Below are 19,418 nucleotides of genomic sequence, written 5' to 3'. Positions count from 1 at the left end.
AAATGTACTTCTGGAATCATTGAATCCGGACAATATGTAAGCAGGCCATTTGGCCCCTTGAGTTCACACTAACCCTCCAAAGAGCATCCCACCCAGATCCACCCCCTATCTATCGGTGTAACTCTGCATTTCCCATGGCTCATTCACCTAACCTCCAAACCTTTGGACTGAGAGAGGAAACCCATGCAGACATGGGGAGAATGTGCAAGCTCCACACAGACAGTAGTCTGAGGGTGAAATCGAACCCGAATCCCTGGTGCCGTGAGGCAGCAGTGCTAACCATTGAGTCACTGTGCTGCCTAGATACGACACATCTACTGGTTCCCTTCTACTTTGAAAAACTAATATTTTGGTCACACATAATTGCCCTTTCAATTTACTTCCTAACTCACTATATTTGGCTTTTAGCATCTCATCATTGTTTTAAAACCTGTCATTGGTACTAAGGTGTACGATGACTAATGACTGCTCTCCTTTTCCAGAATGTCCCATAGCTGATGCAATGCCACATGACCTGATTAGCACTATTTTGGGATGGCCTCTCCTATTCCCTAATGTTTCCATGCACTACTCCTCTCTCGCTTGCTGATTCTCTCCTGCTTACCATTTTTCTCCTGCATCCTCCCATGTATCAATTCCCTTCCAGACCTTCTTAATTGCCACTTCTCCCTAAAGCCTCCTGCTCACAGCTTCTCCCTCAGTTTCCCTCATCTTAATCATCCCTCTCCTGAGCCCTCACTCACAGCGAGATTTCAGGAGAGGAAAGCAATGATCACATGGGTTAGCCATTAGGAGAGCCACCAAGCTGCAGGAACTAGAAATTATTTGAATATTTGTTTTATATTTTAAAATTCAAGTTATTTCAATTAGAAATACAGGAACTTCAAATGCACTGTATTTCAATTTCTAATGTTTTAATTTCTTTTGACAAGGAGAGTTTTTTTTAAGACCTAGTTGCAACTTTTACACTTATTGCAACAGTAAAATCTGACACACAAAGTTGCACTTTTCAGGAATACAACCAGTGTTAGCAAGAAATTCCTGCATTGGTTCAGTGAGATCAATACATTTTTTTCATGAGTGTACAAAATCACACTCATTCACAGATATTGCTACAAAATGCTTTCCAGTTTTTGCACAAGATATTTTCTCTTTCCACATTTAAGCAGTCATACTGTTTTCTCACATACTGTTTTGTGTAAACTATCAAAACACAACCATTTACTAATGTTAATAAGCCGCAAACACAAACAAGCAAGTATCTGCACAACTGCTTTAAAAAAAGCCTTGAACATTGCAAGAAAATTGCTAGAGGAAGAATTCTGTACAGATTCAATATAAAGGATATTGCCAATTGAATCGGACCTCAGAGAAACTCTTGTATCTCTAAACAACTTCCTAGCCTTAGACTTTGCCAGATATTAAAAAAAAATGCTATTCAACCCAAATTTATGCTATCATAGAACTTACAAATCACCAAAATCTCTGTGTTTGAGGATAATTTTCACAGGCTTAACAGAACTAACAAGCTAGTGAAGTGTTCTGTAGTTTGCTGCCTGAGATACAGCATTTCCTGTATGATACTTGCAATTGGTAATTTTAGCACCTTGTCATCCCAATGTGCTTCCTTCTCTCCCCACAGACTGAATGGCCGTTTGCTTACCTCATACTCTGGGCCAAATTGAAAACAACTGCAAAGCAAGATAATCTAATTCAACACCATCCACCCTACAACTGATAACTTCACAGCTAAGAACCACATTGAAAACAATGCATTCCCCCTTCCCCTCTGCACTACTGTTGAGATACATTCAAGTTTACCAATATTAGGACACACTTGATTAAATGAGAATCCAGGTGCAAAAAGAGGAATCTGAACAACATTTGATTTTAGTTTGATGGAGCCTTGGCAGAAAGGAAAAGATAACAATTGAAATCCATTGAATCCAAGTCATCTAGTATAATTTTGGTCCATTCTCTAAAACTCTTGGCTGATGGGTCAGTTTATGCCCCAAATTGGGTAATGATGGTACCTTATGTATAACTATGTTGACCTCAATGAAATCTCCTTTTCTCTAAGGAGAACAATGCCAGCCTTCCAACTTCACCTTGCAAGTCTTTTAAGTCTCATCTGAACCATCTCAAGTACCTGCACATTGTTTCTGTGAATTGGTCACAATACTCCAGTAGGTTCAACATTCATTGCTTACTTCTGTATTTAATGCCTCTTTTAATGATATCCACATAATGTGCAAACCACTTTCTCAATTTGGTGTGCAAGGTGTCCAAAAATAGACATGCATATTCCCAGAGTCCTCTATTCTTACTCAAACTTTAAATTCTGCTATTAAATCTATATTGTCATTCTCTAATCCTTTTAACAGCACAGGTCCAGACTCATACTAACCATGGCAGCTTTTTTTCTGGGATGTGGTGTCAACTGGCAAAGCCCTCTAAGGCTGTTAAAAATAAACCACATTGCTGCTGTTCAGGGGTCACATGTAGACCACGCCAAAAAAGGATACAATATTCTTCCCTTAAGGGCATTAAGAAACCAGATGGGTTTTGGTGATAATTGGTGATTGTTTCATGTTTGCTATTCCCTCAACTAGCTTTCAATCCAGATAGTTTTAATTAATTGAATTTATTAATTGATTTAAACGAACTTCACTAGCTGACAAGTTGGGAATTGAATCCACATTCCTGTGGCATCAGGCTGTACCACTGAGTTACTAATCCAGTGAGAATACCACTGCATCATCATCCGCCTCATCAAGATCCTCTCTCAGGGAGAGATACCTCCTTATCTTGTCCTTTGTAGAGTGTGGAAGATGATTATCTATCTCTTCCTCTTTAAATCAGGTACCTATAGTACCTGATGAACTATGGCTAATTAGCAATTAACAACAATTTATTATGACTGAAGGAAATAATGAGAATGTTAAATTGCAAGGCATCATTTCCTACATGAAACTAAACTGACCCATGTATCTGTTCCTGTGATTCATCTAGATACGAAAAGTCTCGTGCATTTTAACCAGAAGGAGCTTTAGGTGTCCTAGACAATTTTTTACCTCAAGTAATTCCCAAAAGCAATTACTAATTTAATAGCTGTTAGCAGGATGCTTTTGCTTGCTAAGGCTTTCTATTTTAAAAAACAAATTATGCTACTTTGTGACTTTTATCAGAATAAGGGGATGTGACAACCTGGTGGCATTATCACTGGACTATTACTAGAGAGACTGAGGTAATATTCTGAGGACCAGGGTTCAAATCCTGCTTATTCAGAATCTAATGATAACCACTTTTTGGGGTGGCATGGTGGTTCTGCAGTTTTCACTGCTGTCTACAGTGCCAGGGAACGAGGTTCAATTCCAGCCTTGAGGGACTGACTGGAGCTTGCGCATTCTCTCTAAGCCTGCGTGTTTCCTCAGTGTGCTCCAGTTTCCTCCCACAGTCCAAAGTGGTGCAGGTTAAGTGGATTGGCCATGCTAAATTGCCCATAGTGTCCAGGGGTGTGCAGACTAGGTGGATTAGCCATGGGGAACGCAGGGCTATTGAGTGGGGGGGGGGAGAGAGACTTTTCGGAGGATTGGTGTGGACTTGATGAGCCGAATGGCCTGCTTCCACACTGTAGGAATTCTATGAATATATTGTAAATGCTATTAGATCACAAGTCTGTGTTTATGATGATATTAAACAAATACAAAAGCATAATGTATAACTTTCAGTTCATTTAATATGTAAAGCAGTCTTAACAACAGCACATTACTTATCACGTTTTAATTTCAACAATGGGTTTATGTCCCTGAACTGACCAGGTCAGAATCAGGTAAATTACTCAACCTTGAGGTACGGTAGTTTATTTTTCAATTTAGATTAGATTCTCTACAATATGGAAACAGGCCCTTTGGCCCAACAAGTTCACCCTGACCCTCCGAAGAGTAACCCATCCAGGCCCATTTCCCTACCCTATATTTACTCCTAACTTGGCAATTTAACGTGGTCAATTCACCTAACCTGCACACCTTTTGGATTGAGAGATGAAACTAGAGCACCCAGAGAAACCCATGCAGAGGAAAAAATGATGGGATAACACATCTCCTAAATAGAATTTCATTCCAAATTGCATTTTACATTTGCTTAAACTGACATATATAAATTAGTATGCACAAACAGAAGATTCTGACCAAGTAATTTTCATTCTATTCTGTTTGGAGAGAAAAGACAATTTAGAAATTTAAAAATTTAACGAAGTATTTCACTTAACTTGTGTCAAAGTCAAAGTCAAATATTCATCAGTGCATTCAACAACTGCACCATGCAAGCTCCTACATGAACAGAATCATGGGATCAATCTGGAATAAGGCTTTAATGTGGGACTTTGCCAACTTTAACAAATATGAAAACTATCTAACAAGTTACATGGTTCCTATTGTTACAAAGTCAAAAGCATGTATATTCACTTTAAACTGGAGTGTTTTCTGAATATTGAAGTAAACTTAAAGTGTTTCCTGAATGGAAAGGTTGGGAGACAAGCTATTCCAAAATAGATGCAAGATTAGTGTGGTGCTGGAAAAGCACAACAGGTCAGGCAGCATCTGAGGAGCAGGAAAATCAACGTCTCTGGCAAAAGTCCTTCATCAGGAATGAGGCAGGGGGCCTCCAGGGTGGAGAAATAAATGGGAGGGGGGTGGGGCTGGGGAGAAGGTAGCTAAGAGTACAATAGGTGGATGGAGGTGGGGATGAAGGTGATAGGTCGGAGAGGAGGGTGGAGCGCATAGGTGGGAAGGAAGACTGGCAGGTAGGACAGGTCATGAGGATGGTGCTGAGCTGGCAGGTTGGAAATGGGGTAAGGTGGGGGGGAGGGGAAATGAGGAAACTGATGAAATCCCTGGGGTTGAAGTGTTCCGAGGTGGAAGATGAGGTGTTCTTCCCCCAGGTGTTGGGCGGTGAGGGAGTGGTGGTGGAGGCGGCCTAGGACCTGCATGTCCTCAGCAGAGTGGGAGGGGCAGTTGAAATGTTGGGCCACAGGGCAGGGGGGTTGATTGGTGCAGGTGCCCCGGAGATGTTCCCTAAAGCACTCTGCGAGAAGTCGTCCTGTCTCCCCAATGTAAAAGAGACCGCACTGGGAGCAACGGATACAATAAATGGTGGCCTCCTCCACTGCCACTTCCTCACCACCCAACGCCTGGATAAAGAACACCTCATCTTCCGCCTTGAAACACTTCAACCCCAGGGCATCAATGTGGACTTCACCAGTTTCCTCATGTCCCCTCCCCCCATCTTACCCCAGTTCCAACCTGCCAGCTCAGCACCATCCTCATGACCGGTCCTACCTGCCAATCTTCCTTCCCACCTATCCGCTCCACCCTCTTCTCTGACCTATCCCCTTCATCTCCACCTCCATCCATCTATTGTATTGTTAGCTACTTTCTCCCCAGCCCCACTCCCCTCCCATTTATTTCTCCACCCCGGAGGCTCCCTGCCTCATTCCTGATGAAGGGCTTTTGCCCGAGATGTCGATTTTCCTGTTCCTCGGATGCTGCCTGACCTGCTGTGCTATTCCAGCACCACACTAACCTTGACTCTGATCTCCAGTATCTGCAGTCCTCACTTTCACCTATTCCAAAATAGATACATGGAACAATTTGCTGTTAAATGATTGCTCTTTTGACAATAATTCAAATTTACCCAATTTAAATTATCCCCAGGATACTAAAACCCAATTGAGTTTGAATTTATTGTTTTGACAACATTGGACCAATAACAGGGAACAATGTTGGGGAGATTAAAAAAACGGGCATTTTGAAAATTGGTCAGAGTAACTTCCACCAATCAGCTGAGCAACTGCTGTAGAGCCATAGAGCTAACTGCCTGTCTAAAGTCTTGCTCTCCCAGAAATTCGACACTCCCCACCAAAGATACCTTTTCCTGTAAAATATACTCGTAGTCCAAAGAAAGATGATGCCCTAGTGAGATCAACAGGCAGAAGACTGAAGACAGTGGAGAAGACAGAGACTGTGTGGACTTGAAATTAAGTTAATGTGACATTTAATAAGTATATTATTGGAACATCATGTTAATAGGATTGTGATCAGTTAGGGGAAACTGTGTCCAGTATGTTAGTAGTTTGTTTAGGTGCGCTGTTAGGAAAATAAATTGTTATTTTTCTTTAAACAGTGGAAATTAGGAGTTCTCTTTCACTCCCTCAAACTTTTAACAGATTACAAGGTACGGTGAGCTTTTCTGAATGTTTGGTTTTAATTAACAGAGTTTGACCTCCACATCATAACGCTACCTGGAAGGTGCTTAGCCAAATGTAGTAGAAGTCCAGATTCTGCAATGGCAAGTGTGCTCTCTTGATAAACATGTGTTGTACAAGAACACCGAAAACAAAGGTTAGTCTAAAGAGCTATATCCTTCCTTTCCAAGAATGCTTGATTTGCATGACTATTTAACATCTGTATTTATTTTTAGGGCAAGAGTTTCTAAAAGCACAATGCCAAAGCAGCAACAGGACATGCACCACATCCAACACCATGGATGTGTCAACCTACAAGATGCACTGCAGTAATCCAAAAAGGTATTTTCAAAAGCATCTTCCAAAATATGTAATCTGTACTACCCTGAACAGGCTCAACAGGTGTATGAAACCCTACCACTTGCAAACTCTGTAGCAAGGAACACACCATCTTAAGTTTCTTAAAAAAAATTTCTTCACAGGATGAGGGTGTCACCAGCCATGTCAGTATTAATTGCCCTCTGAGATGGCAATAAAGATTCAACCACCTTTCTGTGTGTCTGGAGTTACATCTTGGCCAGACCAGGTAAGGATGGCAGATCCCTTCCCCGAAAGTTAGTGAACCGGATAGATTTTTCTGACAATTGACTCATGGTCATCATTAGACTCTTAATTCCACATTTTTATTGAATTCAAATTTCAGCATCTGCCTTGGCGTGATTTGAAGCCGGGTCCCCAGGACATTACCTGGGTCTCTGGATTAAGAGTCTAGTAATAATACCACTAGGCTATCTCCAGGCAACATATTGCCATGATCTCAGCATGACCTTGAACTGTTTCTTTTAATTCACTTGTGGGACTTGGACATCACTGGCTGGCCAGCATTTATTCCTTGTTCACGATTCGCCCTGGAGAAGGTGGTTGTGAGCTGACACCTTGAACTGTTACTTCCATAGGTTGACTCATAATACCGTTAGGGAGAAGTTGCAGGATTTCAGCCAAGCAATACATTTCCAAGTCAGGATGGTGAGTGGCTTGGAAGAGAACTTGCTGGTGGTGTTGCTACCACGTATCTGCTGCCCTCGTCCTTCTGCATGGATGTGGTTACGGTTTGGAAGATACTGGTGAATTTCTGCAGTGCATCTTGTAGATCGTATACACAGCTGCTACTGAGTGTTGGTGGTGGAGGGAGTGGATGTTTGTGGATGTGGTGCCGATCAAGACGGGCTGCTTTGTCCTGCATGGTGTCAAGCTTCTCGAGTGCTGTTGGAGCTGCATGCATTCAGCAAAGTGGAAAGTAATTTGTCACACTCCTGACATGTGCCTTGACGATAGTGAACAGGTTTTTGGAGACTCAGGAAGTGACTGTATTCCTTGCCTCTGATGTTCTCTTGTAGCCACTCCATTTATATGGTGAGTCAGATGAGTTTCTGATCAATGGTAACAACTAGGATGTTGATAGTAGGGTGTTCAGTGATGGTAACACTACTGAATGTCAAGGGACAGTGGTTAGATTGTCTGTTATTGGAGATGGCTTTTGTCTGGCATTTGTGTGGTTTGTATGTTACATGTCACTTGTCAGGCAAGCTGGGATATTGTCCAGGTCTAGCTGTATTTGTACATAGTTTGCTTCAGTGTCTAAGGAGTTGTGAATGGTGCTGTACATTGCCAATGATTGCACAAACAGCCACAGTTCTGACTTTATGATGGATGGAAGGCCTATGATGAAGCAGCTGATGATATTGGGTCTAGGACACTACCTTGAAGAACTCTTGCAGGGATATACTGGAGTGGAGATGATTGACTTCCAACAACCATGACCATCTTCCCATGTGCCAAGTATGACTCCAACAACAGAGGGTTTGCCTTGATATCCACTGATTCCAGTTTTGTTTGGGCTCCTTGATGCCACACCTGATCAAATTGCAGCTTTGATGTCAAAGGTTGTTACGTTCATCTCATCTTTGGAATTCAACTCTTTTGTCATATTTGAACCAAGGCCAGGAGCTGGGTTATGGCCCTCGTGGGACCCAAACTGGGTGTCATTATCACTGAGCAGGTGCTGCTTGACAGTGCTGTTGATGACACCTTCCATCCCCTTACTGATGATCAAGAGTAGGCTGACAGGCTGGTATGGAACATCTTGGCTAGGAGAACAGCATGTTCTGGAGCACATGCCTTCTTTACTATTGTCAGAACTCAGCCTTTGTAGTATCCAGTGCCTCCAACTGTTTCTTGACATCACATGGAGTGAACTGGCTGGTAACTGGCATCTGTGCTGCTAGGGACCACTTGAAGAGGTCGAGATGGATGGATTAACTATTCAGCACTTCTGCCTGAAGATTGCTGTGAATGGTTCAGCCTTATCTTCTGCACTAATGTGCTGGCCTCTTCCATCAGTGGGGATGGGGATATTTGTGATGCTTTCTCCTCCTCCTCCAGTGAGTTGTTTAACTGTCCACTGCCATTCACGATTGGATATGCCTGGACTGTAGAGCTTAGATCTGATTTGTTGGTTGCGGGATCACTTACCTCTTTGTAACACTGACTGCTTTTACTGTTTGGTATGCAAGTAGTCCTGTTTGGTATGCAAGTAGTCCTGTTTGGCAGTTTCACCAGGTTGATGCCTCATTTTTAGTTATGCCCTCCTGCATTCTCTGTTGAATCAGGGTTGATCCCCTAACTTGATAGTTATGGTTGAGAAAGGGGTATGCCTGGCCATGGATTACAAATTGTGCTGGAGTGCAATTCTGCTGCTGTTGATGGCCCGCAGCACCTCATAGAGGCCCAATTTTGAGTTGCTAGATCTGTTCGAATTCTGACACATTTTGCTCAAAGACAGTGCCACACAATATGATTTTAAGTATTTTCAGTGAGAAGATGGGCCTTTGTCTTAAAAAAGACTGTGCAGTGGTCACTCTTACCGATATTGTCATGGACAAATGCATCGAAGCCAGCAGACTGGTAAAGAGGAGTTCAAATTGTTTCTTTCCTCTGGTGGGTTCCCTCACCACCTGCCGCAAAAATGGGCTAGTAGTTCTTTGCGTTAGGACCTGACCAGTACGATCAGTAGAGATGGTGCTGAACTACTCTGCAATCCCACCATGACAGAAAGTGTTATCAGAGTTCAATAAAGTCTGGAATTAAAAGCTAGCCTCATGGCAACCTGTAACTAACCATTGCCAACTGTCGTAAAAACCCATCTGATTCTCTCATGTCCTTTAGAGGGAGATCTACCACCTTTACCTAGTCTGGCCTACATGTGACTTCAGACCAACTGCAATGTCTAACACACCACTCACTTGTAGGTTAATTAGGGATAAACAATAAATAGTTGCTGTGTCTGTGATGTCCACACTCCATGAGCGAATAAAAAAACAGTGACATCAGAAATGATGACATTAGCTTCAGACTATTCTTTGCAATAATCTTAAAGACGCACTAAGTGAAGTTGTTTCTTGTCTGCTTTCCAAATGCCTTGATTCTCTTGTCTCTTGAAACTTTATTCAACTCAGCCTTATATAAAGGCAATGACCCAGCTTCCAATTCTTTTTGGGGAAAAGAACTGCAAAGATATCAATCCTCATAAATAAAATTTCTTATCTCCATCCTAAAAGGGAGGCCTCTTATCTTAAAACTACACTGCCTAGTTTAGTCACCTCTAGAAGAATAAACATCTTCACCCACCTTTACAAAGATCTTTCAGGATTGACATGCTTCAATAACATGCCTCTCATTCACAAAGGATATCAGTCAAATCTGTTAAAACTGACTTCAAAAGATAAGCCCTCCTTTCCAGGAGTAAGTTGTGTAAACTTTCTTTAAACTTTCAAATATGGAGACCAAAGCTATACTCTGTATTTCAGGTACGATCGCAAGACCGTGTACAGCTGCAATAAAAACATGCCTCCTTTATATTCCAATCCCTTTGCAATAAATTAGGAGAAAGCAAGGACCACAGTTACTGGAGATCAGAGTCAAAGACTTTGGTGCTGGAAAAGCACAGCCAGTCAGGCGGCAGAGGGGCAGGAGGGGCATCAGGCTTTTCCTGATGAAAGGTTTATGCTTGAAATGAAGAGTGGCAGAGCCTAGAAGCACAACATATCACGCAAAACTAAGCTCTGGCCAAAAGTTCCTTCATGTTCCTCCAAAACAGTATCAATCGCATACTGACATCTGGTGACATGCAATGCACATGGAACAACATTAAAACTGCAAGTTGTGACCTAGTTCACACAAACAGGCCCTGAAAATAAAATGGTGTTCAAATAAAATCATGTGAAACAGGGCAACATTAACCAAGGCACCACCTGTATGCAGATACAAGAAGTGATTAGAAAGGCAAATGGAATGTTGGCATTTATTGCAATGGGTGGAAGTGTGTGGGGCTGGAGAAGCACAGCCAGTCAGGCAGCACCCGAGGATCAGGAGAATCGATATTTCGAGTATAAGCCCTTCATCAGGAATTAGGCTTGTGGCCCAAAGAAGCTGAGAGATAAATGGGGGGGGGGGGGGGGGGGGGGGGGGAGGTAGCTAGGAATGCAATAGGTAGATGAGGTGGGGGTGAAGGTGATTGGTTGGGGAGGAGGGTGGAGTGGATAGGTGGGAAAGAAGAAAGACAGTTATGACAGCTCAAGAGGACAGTGCAGAGTTGGAATGTTGGATTTGGGATAAGGTGGGGGGGGGTAAATGAGGAAACTGATGAAGTCCACATGGATTCCGTGTGGTTGGAGAGTCCCAAGATGGAAGATGAGGCATTTTTCCTCCAGGCGCGGGTGGTTAGAGTTTGGCGTGGAGGAGGCCCAGAACTTGCATGTGCTTGGTGGATTGGGAGGGGGTGTTAAAGTGTTCAGCCACAGGGTGGTGGGGTTGTTTAGTGAGTGTGCCCCAGAGATGTTCTCTGAGACGTTTCACAAGTTGCCGTACTGTCGTCCCAATGTAGAGTGGACCTCATTGGGAGCAAATGACACAGTAAATGATGCATGTGGAAGTACAGGTAAATCTCTGTCGGATGTGGAAGGCTCCTTTGGTGCAGGTTTTGCACGTCTTGTGGTGGCAGAGAACAATGTCAGGAGTGAAGGGTGGGCAAGGACCTAACAAGTGAGTCACGCAGGGGATGGTTTTCTCTGGAACGCAGATAAGGGTGGGGAGGGAAATATATCCCTAGTGGTGGGGTTTGTTTGTAGATGGCAGAAATGGCAGAGGATGATGCAATGTATCTGGAGGTTGGTGAGGTGGAAGGTGAGAACCAGGCCAGGGGGTGGGGGTGGGGGCGTGGGTGGGTGTGGTGGGTGTGGTGGGGGGGCGGTGGTGGTGGTGGTTTTGTCCTTGCTGCGAGTGGAGGGGTTGGGTTCAAAGGCGGAGGTGCAGGAAATGGAGATGTGCTGGAGTCCTCACTTTCTCTTAAGTTCATGAATAGGAAAGGTTTTGAGGGATATGGGCCAAATGCAGACAGGTGGGCCTGGTTTAGTTTGGGAACATGTTTGACATGGACCAAAGGGTCTATTTCCATATTGATTACTCTATGCCTCTATAACTGACACCTAGCAGCTCCATTACTTTAAGATTATTGAATAATCCTATCTCACTGCGCACTACTAGATCCAGAATAGCCTTCTGTCTGGTTACCATAAAACATAACTGCTCTAAGAAAATGTTCTGAATATACTCTTTTCTGAGTTTCACTTCCCATTTGATTCATCTAATTAATCGATTAAAGCAATTTAAACTATTCAGACAAGTGACCACTTAACTTATATCTACCAAAATGAATCTTTTTTCTTGCTTTTACAAGTCAAATTTCATTGTTGTCTCAATAGTAAAGGCATCCTTAATCACCAGAACAACCCCACAAACATTTCCTAGCTTTCTACCTTTTCAATATGTCAAATGCCCTTTAAATGTGAAGGCTTCAGCCTTTATTACCTTGTAGTCATGTTTCTATAATGGTGATCAGGTCATAAATATATAAAATAAAAATGTATGTGTTAACAATTTATACATTTTGTATTAAATGATGTGGTCATTTAGAAACAGCGTCTGTAACTTTTTTAAAAAACACTTTTTAAAAATTCATTCATGGGATAAGGCCATCGCTGGTTAGGCCAGCATTTTATTACCCATCCCTAATTGCCCAGATGGCAGTTTAACAATCAGCCACATTGCTGTGGGTCTGGAGTCACATGTAGGCCAGATCAGGTAAGGACATTAAAAAGAACCAGATGGGTTTTCTAAAAATAAACAATGGACTCATGGCCATCATTAGACTCTTAATTCCAGATTTTTATTCCATTCAGATTCCACCATCTGCTGTAATGAGATTCAAACCAGGGTCCCCTAGACATTATCTACGCCTCTGGATTGGCAGTCTAATGATAATACCACTAGACCATTGCCTCCCATATTTTGCAATCTCTCACCTTATCTGCTTGCCCAGTCTTACTATTGGTAAATTGCATGGAAAGTTAGCCTTTCATTTAGTTTTTTATCTTGAATATTTAAAGCAAAGAATACTTTTACAAGGTTTCTGGGTATTTTGACATTTACAAAAGGGACAAGAGTACACCATGTCCTTTCAATTTTAAACTAATGTCAGTCAGAATGTTTTGGGTTAAGTTTAAAGACTTGAGCACAAACATTTAGACTGACATTGCAGGGTAATACTGAAGAGGTCAGACACACTGTCTTTCAGATGAGATGTTAAGGTGATGTGCTGTCTGACCTCTCAGGTGGATATAAAAGATTGCATGGCTAGGAAAGACAGTTGATGGGAATGAAGAAAGAGAGTAAAGAAAGGAATTAATTCCAGCCAATTCCTGCTCTGCTGCTAAACTGAACTCTACAGATTGGTAACGTGCCGACTCCAAATTCTGTTGTGCGTCAGCTTAATTGATTTCAGTCAGTGTACTCGTTGAGTCATCGCAAATGGCCTCTTAAATCCCTTGGATAAGGATAGGGGAGAAAAAAAAATGTTATTCAAACTTCCTGCTCCTGATCACACCTCAGTAAGGATGATTGGTGCACGTACCAATATTGCATAAAAAGACTTTTGGATTTAGCTGGGGTAAATAGAGAATCAACATTCCTTACTTGCAAAAGAAAGGTGGCCTTTGAAATAAGTGTCACGTTAGAAAACATACCAAAGCTATAGTCAAAGCAAATAATTAATGCCTTTTAAAGAGAAATGAAAAGGATTAAATGTGCAGTAAAAGGAGACAATATCTCATATCATTAGGTCAGTAAAATTAAGTTTGAAAATACAAAAATATTTGCTAACTGGAAGGGTCTCTCTACATGAGGTTAGATTTTGTGCCTGTAACTTTGCAACAGAACTTCTGTGAACATAACTGATTTCCTACTTACTAAAAAAAAGTAAACTGTTGGGATTAGAGAAAAATTGTTTAAATGGTAGAATCTCTACAATGTGGAAAGTGGCTTTCGACCCATCATGCCTGCACCAACCCAGTCCCCAACCCCATTCCCATGTCCCCACATTTACCATGGCTAATCCACTTAGCCTGCACATCTTTGGATTATGGGAGGAAACTGGGTATCCAACAGAAAATCATGCAGACACAGGGAGAATGTGCAAACTCCACACAGACAATAATCCAAGCCTAGAATCAAACTCAGATTTCTGGTGCTGAGAAACAGCAGTGCCTACCACTGTGCCACCATACTGCCTTAAATGTTTACCATATAAAAATTGTCTTGTTCTGAAAAGAGAAAACAGATACTCATTTTTAAAATACAATTATGCTCATTTTAAGTGCACGTTACCTGAAGAGTTGTTCACCATGCTGGATGCCATGTTGTATGAAGTAGTCTGAGGGTTTGTCATTATCGAGCTGTTATTCACAGATTGGCTGTAGGGAGAGCTAGAGCCCATCATACTACTTTGGTTCATTCCTGTGTATCCAGTTTGCCTAAAAAGGGACAGCGTAAATAGTGGGTTTATGTAAACCTGACACAGATTTACTAAAAACATAAAACAAATGACAAAGGTATGTACTTGACAGCGTGAGCATGCTCTGTGATCAGCTAACATGGGGAGGACTCCACTATTGGAGAAAACACTCAATTGAAAACAAAGTGTGGAACACCGAAGAGTAAGGAGAAAGATAAAAGGTCAAGTGTGTTAAGCAACAGCAAGCACATCAATAGTACAGCATTAAGCCTGCTTTACACATCACTCATAATTCTAGTGGCAGCTTTTAAGCTTACTGACACACAATTATCAGAACCACTGTAAACTGGATGGGTTTGACCAATTAGGAGCCAATGTTCATTTATGTCCTTGGGAAGGCTGACTTAATATTGTTTATACACATGACTATCTGTTATTTCATATATAAAAGTATTCTTGATGCACATTTGACAATCAAAATGCCACTAGCCTAGTATTCGAACAGATGAAAGACTCAACAAACAAGCAAGGTATTTTTCAATGTATAATTTCAGTTACATCACACTGTAAACTTTTGCTATAAATTCTGTGTCTTGCAATTGTGTCCTCTGCAACCACCTGATGGAGGAGTGGCACTCTGAAAGCTAGTGCTTCTTATCAAACCTTTTGGACTATAACCTGGTGTTGTGTGATTTTTAACTTTGTACACCCCAGTCCAATACTGGCATCTCCAAATCAGTACTTCTTGGTAGCTTCTAATTAAGGACTTCCTTTTTGCCTAAGGCTCAATCCAATTATTGATATCTTTATTTGTACAAGAGCAGTTACTCTTATTTTCAGATTGGATAAAACCCTTATCTCAAATCACACTGATCCTCTTATAAAATACCTGTGCTGCACCAACTCTTCTCTTATGCCTCTAAAATCTCTTTTTCTGTACTACACCATTAAAGATATCCAATGAATGATCCAATTGGCACTGTTCATTTATTATTAGATCACATACCAAAGCGCTCCTGGAATGATCTTTGGTAAAAGTGGATAAATCCCAGGACCTGATCAGGTGTACCCTAGAACTCTGTGGGAAGCCAGAGAAGTGATTGCTGGGCCTCCTGCGGAGATATTTGTATCAGCGATAATCACAGGTGAGGTGCCGGAAGACTGGAGGTTGGCTAACGTGGTGCCACTGTTTAAGAAAGGTGGTAAGGTCAAGCTTGTGAACTATAGACCGGTGAGCCTGACGTTGGTGGTGGGCGCATTGTTGGAGGGAATCCTGAGGGACAGGATGTACATGTATTTGGAAAGGCAAGGAATGATTAGGGATAGTCAACATGGCTTTGTGCATGGGAAATCATGTCTCACAAACTTGATTGAGGAGGGCAAAGCGGTAAATGTGATCTATATGGACTTCAGTAAGGCATTCGACAAGGTTCCCCATGGGAGACTGATTAGCAAGGTTAGACCTCAAGGAATACAGGGAGAACTAGCCATTTGGATACAGAACTGGCTCAAAAGGTAGAAGACAGAGGTGGTGGAGGGTTGTTTTTCAGATGGAGGCCTGTGACCAGTGGAGTGCCACAAGGATCGGTGTGCTGGGTCCTCTATTTTTTGTCATTTACATAAATAATTTGGATGTGAGCATAACAGGTACAGTTAGTAAGTTTGCAGATAATACCAAAATTGGAGGTGTAGTGGACAGCAAAGAGGGTTACCTCAGATTACAACAGGATCTGGACCATCTGGTTCAGATGGGCCAATGGGCTGAGAAGTGTCAGATGGAGTTTAATTCAGATAAATGCGAGATGCTGCATTTTGCGAAAGCAACTCTTAGCAGGACTTATACACTTAATGGTAAGGTCCTAGGGAGTGTTGCTGAACAAAGAGAGCTTGGAGTGCAGGTTCATAGCTCCTTGAAAGTGGAGTCGGAGGTAGATAGGATAGTGAAGAAGGCGTTTGGTCTGCTTTCCTTTATTGGTTGGAGTATTGAGTACAGGAGTTGGGAGGTCATGTTGCGGCTGTATAGGACGTTGGTTAGGCCACTGTTGGAATAGTGCATGCAATTCTTGTCTCCTTCCTATCGGAAAGATGTTGTGAAACTTGAAAGGGTTCAGAAAAGATTTAAACAGATGTTGCCAGGGTTGGAGGATTTGAGCTATAGGGAGAGGTTGAACAGGCTGGGGCTTTTTCCCTGGAGCGTCGGAGGCTGAGGGGTGACCTTATTGTGGTTTACAAAAGTATGAGGGGCATGGATAGGGTAAATAGACAAAGTCTTTTCCCCGGGGTTGTGGAGTCCAGAAATAGAGGGCATAGGTTTAGGGTGAGAGGGGAAAGATATAAAAGAGACCTACAGGGCAACTTCTTCACACAGAAGGTGGTACTTGTATGGAATGAGCTGTCAGAGGAAGTGGTGGAGGCTGGTACAATTTCAACATTTAAGAAGCATTTGGAAGTGTATATGAATAAGAAGGGCTTGGAGGGATATGGACTGGGTGCTGGTAGGTGGGACTAGATTGGGTTGGGATATCTGGTTGGCAAGGACGGGTTGGACCGAAGGGTCTGCTTCCATGCTGTACATCTCTACGACTCTATAAATGCCTGATCTAGGAAGGTAAGAAATCAGCTTGGGTACCAGCTTCCTCTTCTGATCCAGTGACTGCTCTTAAAAAATGTGCACATTTGAGCACAAATGGGGAGATAAAGGAATATTTGGGCAGGAACAGGTCTACGTTCAGATACGATTCCATTCAATCATCAATAGCCTGTGAGCGATTCACTACACAAATCATGAATAACGACCAACAATTGGAGAGAAAGACATAACATTACAGAGTTGAACCATTTTGTGGTTAGTTGAGTTGTAAACAAGTGAATCCATATTACCCTTATACCTTACCCACAGGAGCATTTATAAACAAAAGACAGACCACAGGGCTGGTTCACCATTAACCATTAGCTGCTTGATACAATATTAATGGGAGTTGCTAATATATCATGACAATCATATTAATTCAAAGGGAACAGTGATCATGTCACTGATGTTTTTATTCAGTTGTGGGTGTCGACACGTATTGCCCACTCCTTGTCTCCAATTAGTAATCCCAACTACAATTAGAAAACGAGTTCAAGTCTCACCACGGCAGCCAAGGAGTTTAAATTTAGCCAGTTAAATATATCTGGAATGAAGCACCAGTGATAGTGACCAGAAAAACTACTAATGGTCATATAAAAACAAATCACTGAATTACCAACATCCCTTGGAGAAGGAAATCTGACATCCTCATGTGATTTAACTTTTATATGACTCCAAACAGTGAGCAATGTGGTTGGCTATTAACTAAAGTACACTCTGAAACAGCAAGCTCTCAGTTGTATCAATCTGGTTCAGAAAAGTGTAAGGACCAAATGGCATCAGTGGAGTACCCCACAGGGGCTGCAGCAGTTCAAGAACACTGCTCATCACCACCTTTTCAAAGACCAACATCTACATCCCGTGAACAATAAAATGTGCATAAAAAGACAAAGTTGGAACACAAAACCTTGGGAGCCATAAGCCCAATTTCACTCATTTCTCTCAAGCATGCTACATTTGCCAATTGTCTCAAATTACACATATATTGGTGTCTCAAATACTACTTTCTCGATGATATTCATATAATTTGCAATTAAATTAAGCAATATAATCACCTTCCATCATCTTTCAAGGAAGCCTGTTATAGATTGACCTCTTTAAACAATATTTCCATATAATAGAGATGTTGAAAAGCATAAGGGATTTGATAAGATTAAAAAAAAGAGAAAATGGTTCCACTGGAAGACAGTACAATAATTAGAAGTGATAGATTTAGAATGATCGAGAAAGAGGTAGAAATGAAATGACAATTTTTTATTTTCACACATTGAGTTGCGAGATCAAGAACGCATTGCCTTAAAGGGAATGGAAGTAGATTCAATAATGACATGCAGAAGGAATTTGGATGTATTGGTAAAGGGAAAGTGAAAGTGAAACAGCAAATAACCTGTACAGGCACAATTAACTACTTCCTTCAATCTAATTAATTGTACAATTGTCAAAATTTTATTTGGTTATAAAATTTGCCATATCTTGATGAAACTAATTTTTTTAAAAATTGGAATATACAAAAGGATTCCCCTCTAAGTCACACACCAGCCCAAACCGGAACTATATTGCCATTCCTTTATGATATCCCAACTAGCAAAATCGTGGAACTCCCTTCCCAAGAGCATTGCGGGAGTCCCTGCACCCCAAGGACGGCAGAAGTTTAAGAGTGCAGCTCATTATCATTATCTTCTTCAAGGTATTTAGGGATGGATAATACATCTTGGCCTAACGCAATGCCAACATCCCCTGGAACAAATAAAGGAGGATAAGGAAACAAAGAAAGGAAATATTAATGTTGGGAACACGTACATTAATGCTGTTCCACGTGAATAACATGAAAGTATTTGATAACATAACAATATTCCTTTCCATTGTTTATCACTAAACTTCTAAAATAACCAAAGATACAGCTTTTACAAACAGTATTATTTAAAGTTACATACAGATGCAGGTTAATCCTAAAATGCTAAAGGACATGCACTGGATTGGGGCAAAATATCTCTTAAATAACCATGATGAGCTAAGTTGAATAATCAATTGGGACACAGTATTTGTTATGAACTGGAGTAGAGTATTGTGTCAAACATGGGAGGTTGGTTCCTCCCTGTTTTGGAAGGGCTTATATGGAAGGTTACATCATCAAAACAGAAAGCAGATGTCAGAAAGTAGGAGAATTGAAATGCAGTACTTCTAGGAAACAAGTTGAGGGGACATGACAGTTAAGTTAACTGTGCAAACTAGTGGGCATATAATTAATATTTGCCAGTCAATATCCACCAATAGGACAGAGATAGCAAGGAAAGGAAGGCAAAAGTTGGAGATGGAACATGTGAAGGTTAAGGAGAATCCAAAGAGATTCCATAATATACTAAGGGCAACAAATTACCTAGGAAGAGAATAGAGCCCCTTAAAGAGTAATGAGGCCAAATGTACGTGGAACTACAGGAGATGGGTGAGATCCTGACTGAGTATTTTGTGTCAGTATTTACTGTGGAGAAAGACATGGAAACTAGGGAACTCGGGGAAATAAATAGTAAGATCTTGAAAAGAATCCACATTATAGAAGAGGTAGTGTTGGAGATCTTAAACCACATAAGGGTAGATAAATCTCTGGAACCGGATCAAGTGTATCCCAGGACTTTGTGGAA

The 19,418-nt window shown here is 41.5% G+C and overlaps 1 protein-coding gene across 13 annotated transcripts in view; it reads right to left on the bottom strand.

Annotated features, from left to right (window-relative positions):
• Positions 1-19,418, bottom strand: part of arid1b (AT-rich interactive domain 1B) — a 590,298-nt gene that overhangs the window by 81,415 nt on the left and 489,465 nt on the right. For all 13 annotated transcript variants that reach the window (XM_072581056.1, XM_072581059.1, XM_072581057.1 and 10 more), the window contains one exon: positions 14,024-14,169. In XM_072581056.1, coding sequence (XP_072437157.1) covers positions 14,024-14,169 — 146 coding nt within the window. The remainder of the gene's footprint in view (positions 1-14,023; positions 14,170-19,418) is intronic.

Source organism: Chiloscyllium punctatum, chromosome 11, assembly GCF_047496795.1.
Source record: "Chiloscyllium punctatum isolate Juve2018m chromosome 11, sChiPun1.3, whole genome shotgun sequence".
Taxonomy (NCBI): Eukaryota; Metazoa; Chordata; class Chondrichthyes; order Orectolobiformes; family Hemiscylliidae; genus Chiloscyllium; species Chiloscyllium punctatum.
The sequence above is the reverse complement of the archived record's forward strand: the minus strand, read 5'-3'. Positions and strand labels throughout refer to the sequence as shown.